Source organism: Melanerpes formicivorus, unplaced genomic scaffold (assembly GCF_026170545.1).
Source record: "Melanerpes formicivorus ecotype bairdi unplaced genomic scaffold, bMelFor1.0.p_v2 SCAF_90, whole genome shotgun sequence".
Taxonomy (NCBI): Eukaryota; Metazoa; Chordata; class Aves; order Piciformes; family Picidae; genus Melanerpes; species Melanerpes formicivorus.
The window spans coordinates 1753815-1777288 of record NW_027142442.1 but is presented as its reverse complement, the minus strand read 5'-3'; the positions used below and the strand labels follow the sequence as shown (position 1 = coordinate 1777288).

General features: G+C 42.8%; 1 protein-coding gene across 2 annotated transcripts in view; it reads left to right on the top strand.

The window, feature by feature from the left end:
• Positions 1–23474, top strand: part of MLH3 (mutL homolog 3) — a 28709-nt gene that overhangs the window by 957 nt on the left and 4278 nt on the right. Inside the window, exons 2-12 of one of the 2 annotated variants that reach the window (XM_068165526.1) lie at positions 54–3391; positions 10607–10705; positions 11384–11454; positions 12388–12492; positions 14500–14572; positions 15222–15293; positions 16305–16413; positions 19502–19661; positions 21333–21356; positions 21561–21642; positions 22777–22928. In XM_068165526.1, coding sequence (XP_068021627.1) covers positions 127–3391; positions 10607–10705; positions 11384–11454; positions 12388–12492; positions 14500–14572; positions 15222–15293; positions 16305–16413; positions 19502–19661; positions 21333–21356; positions 21561–21642; positions 22777–22928 — 4212 coding nt within the window. In that variant the 5' untranslated portion in view covers positions 54–126. The remainder of the gene's footprint in view (positions 1–53; positions 3392–10606; positions 10706–11383; positions 11455–12387; positions 12493–14499; positions 14573–15221; positions 15294–16304; positions 16414–19501; positions 19662–21332; positions 21357–21560; positions 21643–22776; positions 22929–23474) is intronic. The other variant, XM_068165527.1, reaches the window with a different exon arrangement.

The window sequence follows — 23474 nt, the reverse complement described above, 5'->3', positions numbered from 1 at the left end:
GGAAGTAGTTTCAAGCCTTTTTTTTTAACTCTTTTTTTTTTTTTTCCTCTCAGGTTGTTGCTCTGAGGAACATGGAAGAGTGAGATCCTTGCAGTTTCTTGAGTTTCTCGTCTGTCTGATTCTGACATGATCAAATGTTTGGTGGAAGATGTGCGAGCCAGGCTGCGTTCTGGAGTGACAATCAGTTCACTGGGGCAATGTGTTGAGGAGCTTGTCCTCAATAGCATCGATGCCAAAGCAACATGTATCGCTGTCAGGGTGGATTTGGAAGCTTTTAAGATCCAGGTGGTGGACAATGGCTCTGGGATGGGGAGAGAGGACTTAAATGCAATGGGAAAGCGGTACTTCACCAGCAAGTGCAGCTCAGTGAGAGACTTGGAGAACCTGACATTCTATGGCTTTAGAGGGGAGGCTGTGGCAAGCATAACCAACATGGCCAGTGTAGTGGAAGTTTCATCTAAGACCAGCAAGACAGCGAAAACATTTGTGAAACTGTTTCACAATGGGCAAGCACTGGAAGTCTGCGAAGCTGAATTGAGCAGACCAAGTGGTGGAACAACAGTCACTGTATGTAATCTGTTTTATCAGTTACCAGTGAGGAGAAAGTGTATGGATCCTGTGTTGGAATTTGAGAGAGTGAGACAGAAGGTAGAGGCTGTTTCACTGATGCATCCCTCTGTTTCATTTTCTTTAAGGAACGATGTTTCTTGTTCCATGGTGCTTCAGCTCCCTAAGACAAGAGATGTATACTCTCGGTTTTGTCAGCTTTATGGACTGAGCAGATCTCAGAAGTTACGAGAAATAAAGCATAAGTCTGGGGGATTTGAGCTCAGTGGTTATATCAGTACTGAAGGGCATTACAACAGGAATATGCAGTTCTTGTATGTCAATAGAAGGCTTGTTTTAAAGACAAGACTACATAAACTGATGGATTTTTTATTAAGGAAAGAAAGTGTCATTTGCAAGGCCAAAAGTGGCCCTGCGAGCAGACAAGCCAGTTCAAGCCCTGGTCGCCATCGTTGTGGCCCAGAGTTGTATGGGATCTTTATCCTCAATGTAACTTGTGCATACAGTGACTACGATGTTTGTCTGGAACCCGCAAAGACTCTAATCGAGTTTCAGAACTGGGATGTCCTTCTAGCTTGCCTAGAGGAAGGAGTGAAGGGATTTTTGAAACGAGAACATTTATTTATTGAACCGTGTAGTGAGGACATCAGAGAATTTAATGAAGATAATGACTTTAGTCTGCATAATGCTCCAGCTCTGAAGCCCTCAATCTCTAATGAGAAGAGCATCCAAGACAGCTTTAAGAAAGCATGCAGCGAAATTGTGGATTCCTATGAAATGTGCAGCTTGCAATCAAAAGATGTCAAAAGGAAATCTGTTCCTGGAAAAAAGTCTTCAGGTCTTACAGAGTCAAATAAAAACCTACAGGAAACTGAAACTGCCCCAGATCAGAAGAGTGCTGAACCTTCTGATCCATGTAGAAACAATACAGCAGACATTCCACTGCCCAGCAAAGATGACACAGTTTCTGGTTTCAGTATATCAAACACCTTAGAGCAGGAGCCAAAAAACACTAATGCTTCCCAAAAGGGGTTTGGTACTCATCTGAAACCTTCAGAAAATTTTCATTCCTCTTTCAGTGGAGAGGCCAGGCCAGAAATGAGAAAAACAGACAGTTGTGTTGACCTGCAGCATTGTGCAGGGATTCACACAAAGGATGTGGGAAACCAGCAAGGCAAAGCAGCTCAGGAAAACAACACAGTCCGTATCTTAAACAGCAATGCTGCTCAGTTGCCATGTGAGAGAGAAGACCCTACCGAATCAACAATGGGACCCGGAACTGTCTCTGGGAGTTCATTGATGAGACCTTGTAATGTAAGAAGAGGAGATGAGGAAAGAGCTGAAGTGATAGATGATGCTGGAAGAGGGGCTCCTGGTTCAGCACCAATAAAATTGGGCTCTACAGGCCTCACACCATGTGTTCTGCAAAGTGCCATGCCTGAACGTGAACAAACAGAAACAAATGTTGACATGCAGTGTAGACCTGGCCCTGTCAGTGCCAAGGGTATATTTTGCCGCAAAGCAAGTTTTCCTGTTCAGTCTTTAAATGCTAAGGATATTTCCAATAACACAAGTAAAGAATATGTATCTCCTTACAGCAGAGAGGTATGCATGGCTGGTGGTAAGGAATGGTTAAATAACAAAACTTTGTCAAAGGAGGTGAGTGAGGAGACAGCTATGCCTGTTGCCACCAGCAAAAGACATGAGACATTGGATTTTACTCGGTTGCCACTGGCACCTTCTTTGGGTGTTCCTCACAGGAAGGTTCTAAAAAGCACTAGAAGACAATTAAGTGTGCCACGATCTCAGAGCTCTAAGAAGCCAAGCTGGTCCATGCAGCTGGGTTCATTAGAAAAGTTCAGGAGATGTTATGGGAGAGTCAAGCGTACACCACCAAAGTCATCATCAGAGCAGAGGGAGTTTCGCCTCCCAGTTTTTAGTTCACAAGCTGAGTGTGACTTTTCAATGCATGAGAATGACAATCATAGTAACGTGAGCTCTTGTGAAGCTCCAGCTGTGGAAGGTACAGATTCTAATAGTAATAGCCAAGTTTTTGGTTCTTTGGGAGACACTTTGTTCTGCAGTGGAGAAACCTCACAGGACAAGCGAGCTCTTTGTCAGAGTCCTCTGACATTGTCAGATTACTCTCAGGTTAGTAAAAAAACTACCAGTTGTAGAAGATCTCCAGGATCACTATCATCCAAACTGTCCAGAATGAAAAGTGATCACAAAGAAGTAGAACAAGTTGGTGAACAATTCCAAACAGATTTGTGTAGAAAAGAAGACCACTCTTGTGATCTTGAATCTTCAAGAAATGATCATTTGTCAGATGCTTGTGAAACATACAAATCCTTAGTGGGGGAAAGGAGTGAATGTAATCACATCATTTCTACGGAGGATGCATGCTGGCAATCAGACATTGGGAGAGCAGAGTGCATGCAGAGTGCGGTCAACCCATCTCCACTCATCAACGCAGAAGGGGAGTACATAGTCTCTTCAAGCAGTGTTTTATCATTACCTGCTGAAACGGACTGTGTTAACATCATGTGTAAAGACAAAAGTATGTTAGATGAGTCCTCAGAACAGAATTTGAAAGATACCACCCTGAGTAACTGGGAATTCTCTGCAGATAACACGGGCACAGGTGATCCCAGGAATGATTTGTCTTCTGACTGGCTGCAAGATTTTGATGCTTCGTCGGGTAAGACAATATACATCAACCAAGCAACTGGACTGAGCACCTACGGCACTCCTCCTGCAGGATTTCAAGCGGCCTGCATTCAGGATATAACAACAATGGCTGTGAATGTGGTTTCAGAGAGCGGTAAGAGAGGTGGTGGTTGTAGAAATGGGATGAGGAAAACCACTTGTTTTCTCCTGGGTGCATAAAATACCTTGCTGGGAGCACCTGACAGTTTAGGCTGAGATAGCAACTGCCTTCTTTGTAATGGCTGTGTGGAAAACAGGAAAACAGTTGGGAATTGTGAAGACAGTAAAGCATTAGCATCCAAGATATTAAAAGATAATTTTTGATAAAACAGTAAAACATGTCAGCAGCTTGTCAATGAAAAGACAACTGCCTAGTTTTCATGGGCATCATGATGTTTACTGTGATAGATATATATTCTTCATAGAAAGAGTGATTGGCCATTGGAATGGGCTGCCCAGGGAGATGGTGGAGTCACCATCACTGGAGGTGTTTAGGGAGAGACTTGATGGGGTGCTCGGTGCCATGGTTTAGTTGATTAGATAGTGTTGGATGATAGGTTGGACTCAATGGTCTCAAAGGTCTCTTCCAACCTGGTCCTCCTTCTCTTCTCTCTTCTCTTCTCTTCTCTTCTCTTCTCTTCTCTTCTCTTCTCTTCTCTTCTCTTCTTCTCTTCTCTTCTCTTCTCTCTCTTCTCTTCTCTTCTCTTCTCTTCTCTTCTCTTCTCTTCTCTTCTCTTCTCTTCTCTTCTCTTCTCTTCTCTTCTCTTCTCTTCTCTTCTCTTCTCTTCTCTTCTCTTCTCTTCTCTTCTCTTCTCTTCTCTTCTCGTTATATATAATTGTTGCTGCATATAAAATGAGAAATACACTTCATATGATAATATAACCATACCAGAAAAATATTGTGGGTTTTAACCATTTTCTCCTAAATGCTTATGTTTCTAAGAATGTGTTATTACTGATAAAATGATAGGTGTACAACATTTAAAACAGCTCTTGAAAAAATGAACAAAAATCTAAGTCTTCCTTGAGAATGCATAGTCTCCTTTCTGCAGATTCTGGAAGTCTGTTCCTTCACACTTAGCTTTGTAAGAGATGTTGTACAGCATTGGTGGTGGTTCAGGGGTGAAACTTTTGCACAGGTGACACGGCACTGCTTTGTGTTGGTTTTTCAAGGGTGTGGTGTTCACAGAGTCTCAGAATGTTAGGGGTTGGAAGGCATCTCAAAAGATCACCTAATCCACCCCCCTGGCCAGAGCAGGATCACCTATACCAGATCACACAGGAACACATCCAGACTGGTTTTGAGTATCTCCAAAGAGGGAGACTCCACAACCCCCCTGGGCAGCCTGTTCCAGTGTTCTGTCACTCTCACAGTGAAAAAAAAAATTCCTCATATTTACATGGAACTTCTATGCCTCAACTTTGACTCCTTGCCCTGTCATTTGGCATCACCAAGAAGAGTCTGGCTTCATCCTCTTGGCACTCACTCTGTTCATGAGTCTTCATTGATCTGCCAGGTTTGGCTTTATGTGCCCACCTGATCTGGCTTGGCAGAATAATTGTCTCTGCTAATTTTCCCATCCATGGATATGTCTTTGGTCAAAGTTGTTCTTCATTCTGTCTGTAGGCAGATTTTATGAGTTAAGGTGCAGCCACTCCACATACAGACTACTGCATAATTTGTTTTGAAAAAGTAGTTTGGGCTTCTTTTGGGATAGTTCTCCTGTGAAATATTTGTCTAATCAATCATGATAGGCTCAGGTTTGTTCCATTTTTATCTGTTGCTTCATTCTTCATCACCAGTGCAGTAGGCATTTCAGTTGTTAAGCTATTCCCTTTTAAGTATAATAATTTATGCCAAGAGTTCTTAATATTAATGTTGTGCCATTGAAATAAATTGATTACCAGGAGAAGAACATCCCTGTTTTTATTAGGTACAATCACTTGCAAGAGCAAACGTGCACTCCTTGACTAACACTCCTGATTGCTGTGGTTTGCCAGTTGCAGCTGCCCAAGGTGCTGTTTAGTAGCCAGCCAAAGCACTGAGGTAGGGAGCTTGACCCTCTGTCCAAAATGTTTGGATAGTGCATTCATGTTTCTGAAGAGAGTATCTCTTGTACCTTTATGCTTTCAGATTATGTAGACTCTGTAGTCTTCAAGACATAGATTGTGTTGTATCTTTACCTCCAGTAGCATTGTTCTTTCTTAGCTTTATCATTGTAGCAATAGTGTCACTCTTTCTTAACTCTCTCAGTAGTGATGTTCTTTGGTGAGATGTCTACTGCAGCACCTTGGCTTTTCTTGTGTTGAAGGTCAGACCTCCCAAACCTTCACAAGGTGTTTGAACCATGGCTAGACCCTATGGATCTTTTCAAAGTTCAACAAACATAGTCCTTCACATGTTTTTCAATAAAGGATGTTAACTCTCTCTAGCCGTAGCAGTGAACATAACTGTGTCTTAATGCAGCATTCATGTCTTTTGATGTTTGCTGTTAAGAGTCAGAAGTGAAATAAATTCTATACTTGCTGTGTATGCTTTCATTTTGGTTACTAGAGTAGTGTCAGTAACCCAGTAGTGTTGACTTAACATTTCATAGCCCCATGATTTATTAATAACAGCATTTCATACACAAATTTAGGGACATTACACTGGTTGGTGACAGGTAGAAGGAGGCAGGAATAATCCACATCCTCTTTTCCATGGCAGTGGCCACCTGCCATCTTTGCCAGTCACAAGCCATGTGCTCAACAGAAATGCTAGATTTTGTAGGTTAGACTCAGGCATCTTTGTACTGATCAAACTAATTGCCAAAGGAAGATTAATTAAGCTTCATTTTGCCATCAGATGCCTTTCTCAATAATCAAATGCTATCCATTTGTAGTAGGTTAACATCTCAGTTCAACTTTCTCTTCATTGTTATGCCAGCTATCTTTGCATTGTTGTGTTACTTTTATTACAGTATTGACTAATATGTGATTACACTGGGATATTTTAATCATACAGTTGAGGCAAGTGAAAATGATATACTCAAATGCAGTAATTGTATGTGGTTTGCTTGTATAATGTAGTTACATCAGCTGGCAGATGTGCAGGCTGGGCCGCTCTCCATCATTTTCCAGCAGTCCTGGCTCACTGGAGAGGTCCCAGAAGCCTGGAAGCTGGCCAGCATGGTGCCCATCCAAAAGAAGGGCCAGTTGGATGAGCCAGGGAATTATAGGCCTGTCAGCCTGACCTCAGTGCCAGGCAAGATTATGGAACAGGTCATCTTGAGTGCAATCACACAGCACTTACAGGATGGCCAAGGGATCAGGCCCAGCCAGCATGGATTTAGGAAGGGCAGGTCCTGCCTGGCCAACCTGATCTCCTTCTATGATCAGGTGACCCACCTGGTGGATGTGGGGAAGGCTGTGGATGTGGTCTACCTGGACTTTAGCAAGGCCTTTGACACTGTTCCCCACAGCAAACTGCTGGCCAAGCTGTCAGCCTATGGCTTGGACGGGAGCACACGGCGTTAGGTTAGGAACTGGCTGGAGACTGAGCCCAGAGAGTGGTGGTGAATGGTGCCACATCCAGCTGGCAGCCAGTCAGTAGTGGTGTGCCCCAAGGATCAGTGCTGAGCCTCATGCTCTTTAACATCTTTATTGATGATCTGGATGAGGGCATTGAGTCCATCATCAGTAAATTTGCGGACGACACCAAGCTGGGGGCAAGAGTTGATCTGCTGGAGGGTAGAGAGGCTCTGCAGAGAGACCTCGACAGGCTGGACAGATGGGCAGAGTGCAATGGCATGAGATTGAACACATCCAAGTGCCGGGTTCTGCACATTGGCCACAGCAACCCCATGCAGAGCTACAGGCTGGGGTCAGAGTGGCTGGAGAGCAGCCAGGCAGAGAGGGACCTAGGGGTGCTGGTTGATGGTAGGATGAACATGAGCCTGCAGTGTGCCCAGGCAGCCAAGAGGGCCAATGGCATCCTGGCCTGCATTAAGAACAGTGTGGCCAGCAGGAGCAGGGAGGTCATTCTGCCCCTGTACACTGCACTGGTTAGGCCACACCTCAAGTACTGTGTCCAGTTCTGGGCTCCTCAGTTTAGGAAAGACGTTGACTTGCTGGAGCGTGTCCAGAGAAGGGCAACAAAGTTGGTGAGGGGTTTGGAACACAGCCCTATGAGAAGAGACTGAGGGAGCTGGGGTTGCTTAGCCTGGAGAGGAGGAGACTCAGGGGTGACCTTACTGTTTCCTACAACTACCTGAAGGGGTGTTGTAGACAGGCAGAGGTTGGTCTCTTCTCCCAGGCAGCCAGTACCAGAACAAGGTTGGACGCGATGATCTTGAAGGTCTCTTCCAAGCTGGTTTATTCTGGTTTATCCTGGTCTGAAAGTGTTTGAAAAGAGCCTGGATGAGGCACTTGGTGCCATGGTTTAGTTGATTAGATGGAGTTGGGTGAGAGGTTGGACTCGATGATCTCAAAGGTCTTTTCCAACCTGGTTCTGTATTCTATTATTATCCTCAGCACCTTTTCTGATGTTACTTGTCAGAAAAATCAAATGAACAATATCTCTGCCAGGTCTGAACTACCTGAAAGGTGGCTGTAGCCGGGAAGGGGTTGGTCTCTTCTCCCAGGCAACCAGCACCAGAACAAGGGGACACAGTCTCAAGCTGCACCAGGGGAGGTTTAGACTCAAGGTGAGGAGAAAGTTCTTCACTGAGCGAGTTGTTCGTCATTGGAATGTGCTGCCCAGGAAGGTGGTGGAGTCACCGTCCCTGGAGGTGTTCAAGAGGAGATTGGATGTGGCACTTGGTGCCATGGTCTAGTCATGGGGTCTGTGTTTATAGGTTGGACTCGATGATCCTCGAGGTCTCTTCCAACCTTAGCTATACTGTGATACTGTGAATTCTCCCTGCCATTTAGGCAAGAAAATCCTAGCTTTATGAATAATGCATACCCTGAACAAGGATTTTCCCTGCAATAGGAAGGAGGGAGATGATTCTTTGTTTGTTACATGTATAAAATACTGGATTTTTGTTCATACAGATGATAGATCCTTCTGTGACCTTGAGAGAGAATGTCTTTCCGTGGCAGTAAGCAGTACAAGTTCTGTCAAAGTCTGGCGTTCTTCAGTCTGCCACAGTTTACTGGTTGTGTCAGGCCATCTTCTCGTCTGTTCTGTGCTTTGTGACAGTGGGATGCTGAGTTACTTTCCTGTGCTGGGCTGCCAGTGTGGATTCTTGAAAGGATTCTCTGTCCCCAGGGTAGAAACATCATTGGTCTTTGTTGGAGTGGAGCCAGCAGCCAGGAGTCTGTGAACTGGCCTCAGATCTCCCAGAGCCTTTCTCACTCTGCGTTTATCGGCGGGCAGCTGGTTTGCTTTGGCGTTACGACTCTGCCACTTTTCCTGAATGCACACCCTTGGTTTCTCAGTAGAAAGGAACTTCATTAGTTCATTATTATTTCACAAAGAATAGAAGGCTGAATTGTACCAAAGGAAGGGTGAAATGTTTACCACCGTACTGGAAATCTGAGCCCTTTTTCTTGATAATCTTGATAACAGTGCATGTTTGTAATATCATTAAATCCCTTCTGGGTGGTTAGGAACATGTTGTTAGGCTAACTCTGATATCTCATGTGGTCTCACTGACTTGTAATTTTCAGTTTTACTGTATTGAGTATTAATAGGAGTGGTGGTAGACTGACAGATGACACCAAGCTGTGTGGTGCAGCAGACACACTGGAGGGAAGGGAGGCCATCCAGAGGGACCTTGACAGGCTGGAGAGGTGGGCACAAGCCAACCTCATGAAGTTCAATAAGAGCAAGTGCAGGGTCCTGCATCTGGGTCGAGGCAATCCCAGGCACAAATCCAGGCTGGGCAGTGACTGGCTGGAAAGCAGCCCTGAGGAGAGAGACTTGGGGGTGCTGGTGGACAAAAAGCTCAACATGAGCTCTCAGTGTGCACTTGCAGCCTGCAAAGCCAATCAGATCCTGGGCTGCATCAGGAGAAGTGTGGCCAGCAGGTCAAGGGAGGTGATCCTCCCCCTCTACTCAGCCCTGGTGAGACGCCACCTGGAGTACTGTGTCCAGTTCTGGAGCCCCTATTACAAGAGGGATGTGGAGGTGCTGGAACGTGTACAGAGAAGGGCCACGAGGATGATCAGAGGGCTGGAGCACCTCTCCTATGAGGACAGACTGAAGGAGTTGGGGCTGTTCAGTCTGGAGAAGAGAAGGCTCCCAGGTGACCTAATTGTGGCCTTCCAGTATCTGAAGGGGGCCTACAGGAAGGCTGGGGAGGGACTTCTCAGGATCTCAGGTAGTGATAGGACTAGGGGGAATGGAATGAAGCTGGAGGTGGGGAGATTCAGGCTGGATGTGTGGAGGAGGTTCTTCCCCATGAGAGTGGTGAAGCCCTGGAATGGGTTGTCCAGGGAGGTGGTTGAGGCCCTGTCCCTGGAGGTGTTTAAGCCCAGGCTGGATGAGGCTCTGGCCAGCCTGATCTAGTGTGGGGTGTCCCTGCCCATGGCAGGGGGGTTGGAACTAGATGATCCTTGTGGTCCCTTCCAACCCTGACTGATACTATGATACTGTGATACTAATTTCACCACACCTTAACAGAGGTTAGTCAGAAGTATTTTGCTACCTGACAGGCTTTACTGTACGCCCCCTTTTTCCTTTGGGGATAGCACTTCTGGTTGCACTACTTCTGGAAATAATTCTTATGTGATTAAGGCAGCAGCCAGTTTTTAAGGGCAGGCTTGCAGTGCCACAGTCATGTTTAAAAAAATACGTATTTTCTGATACAAGTGTATCTGATAATATCAAGCTTTTTACATATATGCTGTTATTTCTCCATGTCAGATTGCAATATCTGTGGGATGCTCTTAATTTGTACAGGGCTAAGCCCATGCTTATTTATGAGAACGTAATAATTATATTGATTGTCAATGACCTTATTGCTCTCTACCACTACCTGAAGGGAGGTTGTAGACAGCTGGGGCTTGGTCTCTTCTCCCAGGCAACCTGTGACAAAACAAGAAGACACAGTCTCAAGCTGCACCAGGGGAGGTTTAGGCTGGATGTTAAGAAGAAATTCTTCACAGAAAGAGTGATTTGCCATTGGAATGTGCTGTCCAGGATGGTGGTGGAGTCACCATTACTGGAGGTGTTTAAAAAGAGACTGAATAAGGCACTTGGTGCCATGATTTAGTTGATTAGATGGTGTTGGGTGATAGCTCGGACTTGATCTCGAAGGTCTTTTCCAACCTGGTTAATTCTGTATTCTTCTCTGTCAGTTTGCATGCTGTTGAATCTGCAGCAGTGAATGTATATTGTGTTTAGGGTTTCAGTTCAGGTGCCATCCCTTTAGAAGTGAGATCGTGCTACCCTTCCTTCCTAGACCTCGAAAAGAGAAGACTCTAGCAAGCCAGGATCTGAGAGGTAGGGCCAGCTTTCCAGGACACAGTGTTCTGTGGTGGAAAAAAAAAATAATCAAAGAATTCTCCCAGATGTCCCAACAGGAACCCAGAATTACTCAAGGTCTATTAACAATGGGACCGTGTGAGTCATCTCAAATCTAGAAATGGAAAAAAAAAGCTTTTGGGGTTGAAGGCAGGTTAGGGGATACTTATTTACAGGATGAAATACCCAGCTCTTTGTTGAATTATGTCAGTAGTTTTAAGAATAATTACCTACTCCCTCCTTTGTACTCATTCCAACGTTGGAATGTGAAAAATAGCTCCAATCCTCATAGTTTTGGTGGGGTTTTTTGTGTGTTAGAAAGGATGAAATCATCTTTTTGGTATGTGGCTTTGTCCAGAGGAAGTGGGTAGCTAAACAGGTCTTTCTTTCCCTCCCCACCTCCCCAGCCCCATTTCCAGGGCCTGTTGAGTGGCCTGTAGCATGTTTAGGGGTCAGAAAGCTCCACAGTGTCCTTCCTAGTTAAAGGAGGCAATAGAGAAGCCCAGTCTCATGTTCCTTTTTTTATTATTACTTTTATTCCTACATCCTCCCCTTTATATGAAAGAGCAAATTAATACTTGTGTGAAGTAGGTACCCAGTGCACTTTCCACTGACAGCTGGTGGTATTCCCTGTGCTATCTGTGTGTACTTTCTTAGATGCTGAAGGGCAGTCTCTCCAGTCGTTGCTTTCAGAATGGGATAATCCTGTGTTTGTTCCCTGCCCAGAGGTAAGTATTATCTCACATCTTACACCAAAATGTGAATAATTTTAGCCTTCTCTTATTTTCTAACATTGTTTGAAAGGTTGCATATAAATTATTCAGTGATACATTAGACTGTGGACCTGGCAGTTATGTGTTTTTAGACTGCTGATATGTAAATCATGGTTGGGGACTTATTCCAAAGGCAGAGAAGCAGGCTAATCTTTTTGCCTCATGTGATTTCAAAAGCAAAACATTGTTGTAAGCTGTCTTTCCCTCTCCAAAGGTAATCATCTTAAAGTTGTTGAAGGACAAAATTGTAATACTGTCCTCTTTGTGGACAGTTGCAATAACCCAGCTTTGTTCTCTGGCATGCAATGGGTCTTAAAAGTGTGTTCTACTATAGCTGTTTTTGTAGCTTTGCAAGATCGTAGCATGTGAGAGGGAAACAATGTTGGAACATTCAGAAAAACTTCCTTTGTTGTCATGAGGTCCCATTATCTTTAATCATCATGTTGTGTGAGAGTAAACACACATGTACCCATTTCCACCTGCAAACAATAGGGATGGAGCAGCAAACCACCTGCTGGCGAGTCGATGAAAAGTTCTCTTCAGTTGTTGCTGCGATGTGTACTCTGACTCATGTCAGAGTAATAGATCTTTTGTAATGCAATCCATTGAGAGCTCACCTGGGCTGATAATTAACTTTAGGTTTTCTGGTAGCTACTTGGATTCAACTGAATGCATTGCAGTTTGGAAGTAATATCCAGATTGGAAATGTAGGAGGATGGAGGCAAAGAGATGGCTGGATGGCATTGTTAGCTAGCGCTTCTCTTGTGTAGAAGGTTTGACTTGTCAAAATACAGAGTTATTTCCAGCGTGTTGGGTGTATTTTGCATGTGGTTGGGGGTTTTGTCTCATCCTTTATAGCCTGTTTGATCTGCAGTTCTGTTTTTGCAGATTGCTGTTGATGTGACCAGCAGTCAGGCTGACAACCTGGCTGTGAAAATTCACAATATCCTGTATCCTTATCGTTTCACCAAAGACATGGTCCACTCAATGCAGGTACCATATGATCTCTCACTGGTTTTCACCCCCAAATTCCCACTTAGCTGGGGAGTCCCTGATGTTTCTGCTTGGTGGAAAAGAGGTATCCAGGGAAATGGTTCATATCTGTAGTGTTCATGAGCACAAACAGGAATCTTGGTTGCTGTGTGATGCCAAAAGACACCTATGTCATGGCAGTTAAGTTAATCAGCTGTCTGTGAGGGACTCTAAAACTCCTTGACTGTGTGGGTAAATCAAATTAAGAGGCAGCTCTGTTACTGCTGCTTAGAAGTACTGTTAACTAAATGCTATTTCAGTGGGCACTTTTTATATTGATTGTAGGCATTTGTTTAGTTCATAGTTCTCTGAAATCTGTGTCCTGTATCTTCCATTTTTACTGACCTTGGAAAAGCAATTCTTCATCAGACTGATTTTGAAACCAGAGACTAGATTTCGTGCAAAGAGTTGATATTTCACAACAAGATTTATGTCTGCTCTGATAAATGATTCTTAAAGATGGCATCACAGCATCAGGTTAACTGTTTTAGTGCCTCTTTATCAACTCTGCTGAATGTTAGCTTAAAAGCCAATGTAAATGTATAGCTTCAATTCAAATTCTTTGATGGTTTGCCTGGATAGAAATGCCAAAGTGAATTCTCTCCCTCTCTTGCATCCCCATGACCAAAGGTTTACAGCCCCAGTTAGCATTATTCTTATGCAGTCAAGCTGCAGACTTTGAGACTGCAGGTTCTCACTGTGTGGGTCATGGTAATGCTGATCCCCAGGGTGGACAAGGAGCCAAATGATTCCCTTACTTATGATGCATGTGCAAGAATAACTGTTATAATGAAAGTTATTCCAGTAAAAGATTATATTTCCAAAAGGAGAGAAAAGCTAGAATATGGAGAGCACCATTTTTCTCTTCACTCCTCATAATGACAACTGTTCTTTAAAACTTGTTGAGTGGTTCTGTGTTTACCTGCATTATGTTTTCCTTTGTGTGTTTTTAAGAAGGCAAAGCTAGAGGAAATTAACTACTTCCCATTTCTGAAGAAGCTAAACATTGCCTTTAGCACCCTATAGTGATCTTGAGAATCTCTGTGGTGAAGACCAAAAGCACCAAATGTTGCATCACACTACAGGAAAAGAACAAAAAGAATCATTTGTGTCTCCCATCTCTGCAAAGAAATAGGATCATCTATTTGTTTTTACCTAGGAGGGGAACAAAGCACATGTTGTCAGAGAATTCAGAGCAAGCTCTATCTATGTAACTATAGAAATTCCTCCCTAACACCACATCTGTTTGTTTAACAATAACATACTGAAAGCATTGTGCATCTCTGCTCAGTATCCCCTGTAGCTCTGTTTGATTTCTGGTGCTGGAGGAGAAGGTGGAATCAAGTCACAGAGGCAAATTCCTTGTCAGAAAATGGGGGGGGGGGGTGTGGGGTGTGTGTGTGTGAAATGCTTCCTGGCCTCTACAGGTGTTTAGCACAAAGTTGTTTTCATTCTCTTTTGGTGGTATCAGCAATACTCAGGAGTTGCTGTGTGCAGCTTTAATTCCCTACATAGAGGTTTCTAGATGAGTATTTAATCTATTCTGCAAGTTTCCAGCTCCACCTTAGAGCAGTTAGAGCTCTTGCCCTTATGACTTGCTTTGAAAAAAAAAAATTGATCTGGAATTATTTTCTTGGATATTTTGAAACTTTCTCTTAGTTCCAGACTAAACTGTTTCATGAGTGATTTACAGGCATTTGACCTCCTGCCAGTATTGTCTCTTAGCTTCAATAATTGCTGCCCTTTCCACATTCAGCCCCCACTGAATTCATAAAGAGTAATTACATACCTTTTAGGTCTCAGTTCTGCTAGGCTAAATTCCTTAAGACTTTGGGATTAGAAAGGATGGGGTTTCCACCCCCCTGATCATCCTGCTACCTATTTGCTGTGCATTTTGTCTTCTTTTGTTTGCCTTCCTTTCCAAAATCATTTTACTGCAGGGTACTGATTTTTCTGAGTATCTTACAGGTTCTTCAGCAAGTGGACAATAAATTCATTGCTTGTTTAATCAACACTAGGAATGAAATGGATAAAAAGGCAGGTAAGAATGGTTATTGACATGAAGTTCAGGTGGCTGTCAAGTGCAGTTAGACTGAGGAAAGATCACTGTCCTGTTTGTATTCTCTCCTTGCCTTGGAATGACATTGTGAGCGGAGGAAAATGTTAGTCTTCACTTGAAATTTCCTGGATCTTCTTTATCTTTATTTTGGACGTTGGTGAATGTTCTGACTGCCTTCGGATTAGTGCTGCAAAAATAGATTCTACTCCAATTACTAACATCTTTCAGACTCTGTTCACAGTGTCTGGACTTACTCATTGTTGAAGCTTGCTGGAGCTGTACAAAACAGGCATTCAGAAGCAGTAGTTTTCATAACATTTTTAAGGACCGTATTAGAACAGCTCGTGGGTGACTTCGGCTCTCATTCTGAAGTTAGCTGAAGATGTCAACAGACAAGCGTTTCTGACTAAATCTAATTACCCTAATTTAAATGCCAATTTGTGTCACTAAATCTCTGCTCTGTAGTGACTTTATGTTCTGCCAGCATAGCCGCCTCCTCATTTTATTTCTGTAACACTGGCTGATAGTTATCTTCTAAATGTTGGCCCCTAGAGAGTGGTCATTCTTCCCAATCTGTGTAGTTGTCTGGTATAAAGTTGCCTATTTCTCATCTCTTGTGGTACATTTTCAGATGGAAACCTCTTGATTTTGGTGGACCAACATGCAGCTCACGAACGGATCCGCCTGGAGCAGCTTATTGCAGGTGAGGATTTAGGTGGTCTTAGGGAGAAAGATAATGAGTGCACAGAAAAGTACAGATGAGCTGTCTGAAAGGGAAAGCTTGCTGAGTTATCACGAAGATAAATCTGGGATGTATGAAACCAATAGGTTATTAATTTGTCATCTTGATCCTGATCCCTAGGAGAGTGCAGGCATTCGGTATCTGTAGCAGTCACAGTATGGGCAGCTGAAAATTGTTACAGCTTTTCCAAAAATAGAAGATATACTCCTTGCCCACAGAACTATCAAACTAAAATAGTCCTGACATAATGAAAGAGCAGGAAGACTGATAGGAAAAAACAATGAAGAGGAAATAGAACAACATCAATAAGATTATGTGGTTATGCTGTTAAGAATAAGACATGGGATGCCGAGTAAAGAGCATAGTTCATTTGGTTCCTTTTTAGCTGAATACAATGCTTTAAAGCCTAAAATTTCCACAATCTGCAACTGTTTGCAGAGGGATAATGGTCCTCTCTGTAACCTCATTAGCCATTGGTTTCAGCGTTAAAAAGCACAATAGCCATCCATCAAGTACTTAAAAAAACACTGACCTTCTCTTTCATCAAGAAACACTGCAGTTCCTGCAGAGAGGGTTCCAGGAACTCTCCTCCTTTCGGTCAGGTACTGCAAAAAGTTAAAAGTCTGAAGGGAGAAATGTTTAATGAATAGTATTTCAATCAGACTTTTCTGTGGAAAAATTGCTCTCTGTGAGTTGGACTAAATATATCACTAGGGTTTTGGTTTTTTTCTATTTAGAGTGACTCTTTTTTGGAACTGGTGGGAAAAAGCAAAATGGCATTAACCAACCCTTCCCCAGAGACTAGGTTATCTGGTTTGTGACATTTCCAGTCCACCACAAGTTTCAAGAGAGGGTATTTTGTGGTCACTTTTTAATCCAAATAGAGGATTACATGCCAAACCATAGGGTCATTAAGGGTAGTGCTTGCGTAAATATCCTAAGAGAGGATACTTCTAAATGATTCATTCACAGACTCCTATGAGAAGGAAGCTGCAGCATGTGGAAAGAAGAAATTGCTGTCCTCCTCCATCTCTCCCCCTTTGGAGATTGAAGTTACAGAAGAACAAAGACGATTTCTGCGGTTGGTAATGGGCAACTCTAAATTTTTGGGGTCGGCTTTGTTGACCAGAAAGATCTCTCTACCATGAAGCTTAGTAAAGAAGCTGTCGATTCTTTCCTGAGCTGAGATCAGTTGGCTCTATGCAGAAGAAAATAGGTGTGCTTCTCAGGCACGTCATTACAATGTCTCCAGGCAAAACCCTGTGGTGTGCCACCTCAGTGCCTCTGCTATGTGCTGTGGTTTCCCTGGAAAAGTAAACCTTCATGTGTGGGCCAGGAGAATGCCCAAGCAGTCTCCAAAAGATCCTGCTGTCTGGAGCTCAGGACATGGGAGTGCACACTGGAGAGCAGTGTCCATAGTGTCCATCTAGTCACTGATTTAACAGGCACTGTTTGAGAAGAGCATGGGATATGGAAATCCTTCAGAAATGTGTTCCTTAATCCTAGATGTCTGCCAAGAGTAGCTCAGGAACACTCTTTCCCAAATGTTTCAGAATGGTGGCCTGGCTACTATTAGGACAACTCAAACTTCCCCCCCCCCCCCCAGATCCCTGTCACCTGCCACATGTATTTGTGTTTTTTTTTGCCCCTGCACTGTTCTTCATTTCCAGGTGAAGTTATATCTTAATATTCTCAAACTGCTCTTTTTCTTGAGATGCCTGTGGCAAGCTCGATAGGTTTTTAACATCACTCCTTGTTAAGATTGTTGGCTGTTACAGGGATACACTTGTTTGGTGTAAAGCCACTTGAGGGTGTATTTTGGTGTTGTATCTGTTTGTTAACTCTTTTGTGCACCAGTGGCCAATACCAGAAATGTCAAAGGAAAGTGTAAAGCTCAATATGTTCCACCTGCCTTAGGGAAAAATGTGAGAACATAACCATTGCTGTTCACAGTTCAGTGATATTTGAATGCCTTTGTTGTTCCCATCTCTTTGTGATGTTCTGGCTAACACCACAATATTTGTAATGCCTCTTTTTCAACTTATTTTTTGCACTCATCTTTGAATGTTTTCCATTTCTGATCCACCTGCTTTTGAGACTAGGTGGTTAACATTGAATACAATACACTCAGTGTATTCCATTGATTTGTACAGTGCCTTTGCAGTTGTGCTTCTATTTTCTGTCTGTTATATCCATACCTGGTATCTTGCCTGCTTTTTGGCTGCAGCTGCTTGCATGAGCTGCCTGTTTATTGAATGATCATGACCACGAATCACAGAGTCGTGGGTGTTTGGTGGTTTTTTTGTGGGTTTGGATTTCATTTTTGCTATTTATGTAAAGGCCATCAAAATGTGCAAATTATTCCTGACAATTTGCAGTTACTGTCTTTAGGAGCAGAGAATTCAATTTTTCTGTCCATATTTCATGATACATTTTTCATTCATCCTACTCATTTCATTCATCATTTTCCTATTTAAATCCTAATTGATTTCAGTGTCATCTTTAGTCTCAGCAAACCTACATCATTCTGGGTTCTCTGCTTGACCATGCCCCTTCTCTTCCACATCACTAATGAACAATTAAGATACAAATCAGGAGTCTTGTCCTGTGGAACACTGACCATCTGTTGGCAGCAGATCTTTAATTCTTTAATTCAGCCTCTAATTCATGACAAATGTTACCTCTTTATCCAGGACAACATTTTGCATCTGCATTTGTAGCCACTTTTAAGAGGCAGCATCAAAGACTTTTTGAAAGACCAAACAAATTGCCTGAGCTACTTTTCTTCATCAGCTAAATCACAAACATGCTACCAAAAGCAGTAAGATGAGGTAAATCAGAGTGGCATGGTTTTCTTTTAAGGACACCTGGTAAATTATTCAACCCAGTGGGATGCCAGTTGTGATTTCCAGTTATCACTTTAAGATCACTGATTCAAGAGGCTTATTGCTGCTGGCATATACTGGTGGCTTTTATTGTGTTGCTCTTTATTTTCTCATTATTAGCAGTTCATCTCTTTAGTCTCTCTGTGAGACTGCCCTTACTGCCAAGTTACAAATTAGAAGTACCACATGAAAATGCAAATTCTGTTGTTTTTGTTGCTGGCAGAATATAACTTGTCTGTGGTAAAGTCTGATGTAATGAAATACATTAACTTCCCTGAGGACCTTCCCCTTCAGCTACGCTTGCTATTTAATAGTTCAGCTGGACCTATGCTTCACCTCCAGCTTTGAATCTGTTATTTGTCTACTAAGCATTGTAGTAATGCATTGTTCAGTTGACTCTCTTGAACTTCCTCTCTTTTTTTTTTCCCCTTAAAAAAAATTTTAAAAAGGGCAAGGTTGATTGACCTCACTAGCTGCTTGGACTCTGTCATTTCACCACAATAGGCTTTTTCTGTCTCCTCCACTCTTGCTGATGGCTACACAAGGCTCCTTTTTAGGGGCACACAAAGCATCTCCATATGAAAGCTACTTGTGTTATTCTTGTGACTGATTCTAGTGAGTATAGATTGGCTTCTTTTTTTCTTTGCTCAAAGAATCTCTTTCCTAAAATTGACCTTCATCACCTTGGCTTTAATGAACTATAGATTGCTACAATTGTTTTCATTTTGAAGACAAGCTCTCAGCTGGCTCTGAAGTCCCATTTTGGTGTGTATTTTTCCATCCAGAGTGACGTACGTTAGATTAACTAGAGGTTATTCTTTCCTGGGTTCTCTTTGCTTAATGGGATGTAAAGTTCATTAAATTATCATAATTCTCTTAGAATATTTTTTTTTCCATTTCAACTATTTGCTGTTAGGTGTCAGTTGAAATCACAGCTTTTGGGGTTAGACTTAAAGCGGTCGTTAATGCTTTGTAACTTCAGCATTCGGAGTGTGTTGAACCAAGCACCTTGCACATCTTCAGAAAAGATTGGTTTGTAAATTTAGACATAAAGCTTCTCTCTACATAACACAGGAACTCTTAGATCTTGTGTTTGTGGAACATGAAATCACCAGGGTTGCCTAGAGTGAAGAAATGTAGCTGAAAGAGCAAAATTGCCTGGAATCTCATCATGCATAGATTCTGTTGCAAGAAGTAAACATATATGAGGACTGCAGAAATATTTACACAGGCTGTAGAGACATAGCTGTTGTGGTTGATGTCTTGGTATTTTTTCTTCCTCAGATGCTGCTACAGAAGCTTGGAGGACTTGGGTCTTGAATTATCATTCCCTGAGAACAAGAGTTCCTTAGTTCTAGTGAGGAAAGTGCCACTGTGTTTTATAGAAAGAGAAGCCAATGAATTGCGACGGAAAAGACAACCTGTCACCAAAAGCATTGTGGAGGTCAGCTGTGGGTATGAGTGAAACTATGATACTGGGTCTTACTCTCTGTTAATGGCCCAGGGTGTTAGAGTATATCTCTTGTGAGTGAGACAGTGAAGACCCTTGGCAAATGTGAGTTCCATCCCTTTTAGTAGATAAATAGTCTTACAACTGAAATCTCTGAACTATTAATAGAAATTATAAGAGACTGTTTCAGGCTTGGACTGGTAGAGAAGCAAGAAGAAAGAGTATATAGAGCAGATTTTTCCCCAGTTTACTGCTCATGAATGCTTGAATGAACATTAAAATGATTAGTATTGCTGATAGAGAAATACTGTTTGTTAGAATTTGAAGTTGTTTTCATTAAACTTCTACATGGGCAGTGCAGCTTTCTAGAAGTTGCTGTTCCAGATGTTTTGCAGTTTGAGGGAGAAATTGCTGAAATGATTACTTGCAGTTTCTACTGTAAAAAAATTCTCCACACTCACAACTGCTTCAAGGATTCCTTAAAAATTGCTCCTGGAGGACCATGTTCAGCCACTGGGCTGAGCCGTTGTGAATCAGCCCCGTCTTGCCATACATCTAGTTTGATATGAAAAGAAGAAAGAGAGAAGATGACTCATTTAATTTAATTTTCTTTTCCAACCTTGCTATAATCAGAAAGGACTCAAAATGCACTCTCCTGCTGTGATTTGGGAGCCAAGAGTGCTGAAAGTGGTGGAGGAGGGAATCAGCTCCATGCCTCATGAGCGCTCATTCTTGGCTGACTCCTCAAGGTCTCATGAACATTTTGGCAGATGAGTTCTGCAGTTCTTTTAATTTGCCCTGCTAGCACCTAATCACGACTGGTTATGAATTCATTGCATTTTAGACATCAGAAATGAAATCCACATGGACTATTAGCTCCAAGGGAGGTTCAGACTGGATGTTAGGAAGAAATTCTACACAGAGAGAGTGATTGCCCATTGGAATGGGCTGCCCGGGGAGGTGGTGGAGTAACCATCATTGGAGGTGTTTCGGAGGAGACTTGATAGGGTGCTTGGTGCCATGGGTTAGTTGATTAGGTGGTGTTGGATGATAGGTTGGACGTGATGATCTTGAAGGTCTCTTCCAACCTGGTTTATTCTATTATAGTCTAGTCTAGTCTATTTCTAATTCTAAAGAAGGGCAGCTGTTCAAAGATAACATGTATCCATTGCACTGTGAGGTATATATCCAGAACAAGAGGACACAGTCTCAGGCTGTGCCAGGGGAGGTTTAGGTTGGATGTTAGGAAGAAGTTCTATACAGAGAGAGTGATTGCCCATTGGCATGGGCTGCCTGGGGAGGCGGTGGAGTCACCATCACTGGTGGTGTTCAGGAGGCGGCTTGATGGGGTGCTTGGTGCCATGGGTTAGTTGTTTAGGTGGGTTGGATTGGTTGATGGGTTGGACACGATGATCTTGAAGGAGGTCTCTTCCAACCTGGTTTATTCTATGTATAAAATTCCATTATACCCATCCTACAGATGGATGCTTCTGAGAAGTCAGGACTTGCACCTGGACCTTTCGGACCATGGACAGCATACTAGCAACAGCATTTTTGCCTGGTTCTGGCAGTTACACAGTACAATATACATAGATGTGGACAAAGCAGGGTATGGGCAATGAAAGGGAGAAAAAGCAGCTGATGATATTACCTTTTCCTTTCTAGGAGCTTATTCAAGAACAAGTTGAGGTGAGTTGCTGTCTGCTTCTGAAATTGACTGTAATAATGCAAAGTTTACTGCATGTACCAAAGGGAACATGTTACACCTCAAATGAGAAAGGTGGACTAGAGTATCCACTGTCTTTTCCAAATTTTTAGTTTCCATTGTGTTGCAGTTCTTCCTTTTTCTGATATGAAATGGAAAGTAAGATGATGTTCCCTTACTACTTTTAGCTAGTGCAGACCACAGGAGGAGGAGCACGAGGAACACTGCCTCTGACGTTTCTGAAGGTGCTGGCTTCCCAGGCCTGTCACGGTAGGGCAACTGTAATTTCTTACATTCTGGTTTTTGGGGTTTTTTTTAACCTTTCTGTCTCCACACAACATCATTCTTGGGCCAGAATGCATCTGCAGGAATGCTGGAATTACAGACCATGTGTTTCATAGGGAAGAAGAGATGATGATGTTTTCATGGACAGACAGCACTGTGAGGGGTGAGCAATACTGCACTGATGTATTCATGTGTGGGCACAATGTACCTTCCAACCCTCACATGAAGCAGAGACAGAATACAGCTCTGAGGTCTGCTCATTTGTGTGAGCTCTGAACCATTCAAATAACAGCTCTGTGAAGGGGCAAAGGAACCTGCTTGAAGGCAAGCAGGAAAGACATAAGATACTCTTCCCGAAAAGCACTTTTTGGTTCGTGTAAGTATCAACAGTGAAGTTTAGGTGTGCATGTGACCTTTCAGGTATTTTTGGAAGGAATTCAGCTGCCATTTACATCTATGAGATTATGGCTTTCCAGCACTTGGAAATGAAGCAGACCTTACAGGTGTAGACTCTGTCCTTTTGTGGCAGTTCCTGTGCCATATGCAGTATTAACAAAATTACTTTCGAAGGGGTCATCATGAACCTAAAGCAGCTACTTTCAGGAGCATCAGTGCATTCTACAAACAGCAGACAATACATAATCCTTTTTACATCTAAAAATGTCCCATGGCTGAAGATTGCAGAGGGTTTTGTGCATCTGTGGAGGCCTATGGAACTGATTAGCTGTCATCTTGGCTCGATGTTTTTTTGATTTGTGAACTGGTTGCACCTTCCACTGTAACACACACAGAAAAGCAACATACAAGCCCATTTGCCTCTTCCTACATCATCTGAAAAGCAAAACCCTAATAATCTTGCCATTCCTCAGACCTAGGTTAGGTGATGGAAAGCAGAGCCTTGTGCAGCAGGCTGGTTAATTGAGCTAAGCCCCAAGTCTGACATACTGCAGCCTTTGGGCTGCTTTTGCAGCCTCGCAGCTCATCTTTGGGAGCTGCCTTTTTTCCTGTGAAAACTGCAGCTGTGGAGAGGAGCTTGCTGGGTTGCTTGCGTTCTCTTCTGCAGTGCATGCAAGAAGTTTTTGTTTTGTTTTGTTTTGTTTTGTTTTGTTTTGTTTGCAGGAGCTATTAAGTTCAATGAGTGCTTGACTTTGGAAGAGAGCTGCAGGCTTATTGAAGCTTTGTCATCTTGCCAGCTGCCCTTCCAGTGTGCTCATGGAAGACCTTCCATGATGCCTCTTGCAGACATAGACCATCTACAGCAGGAAAAGCAGGTACTGTGTGGGACACAGATACACCTCCAGTAATCCACACTCTGGCTTATCAGAGGCATGTCACACATGCATCTATTAGAACTAGAAAGGACCAGTTTGAAACCACACCACTGTCTGTCTCTTGACTTTTTATATAGCTGTCACCAATAAAGTAAAACTTCAGAGCACTAAACCTCTGACCTGCAGTTTTAGCAGGGACCTTACCAAATTTCTTATGAGTGGCCACATTTACTGGAATGCAGTCCTTAAGCATGTCTTTCAAGTGTTTGCAGTTTTTAAGAGTAAAAACTTGGAAAACAGGTAGATTCTAATATTCTACTAGTGGCAAAGATACTAATTAAACACCTACTCCCCCAAAATGTAGGATGCTATAAAATGGGGGGGAGGGGAAGCACAAAGAAATAGCAACATTTAATTTTTTACAAACCAGTAATACTTACTTTTTTCCTATTACCATGCTATGTTATGAAATTGGATTCTGTTGCAAGTCAGGTGGGACTTGGAACTGGGTATTAAAAACACTGGGGCATGACTGTATTGGGACTG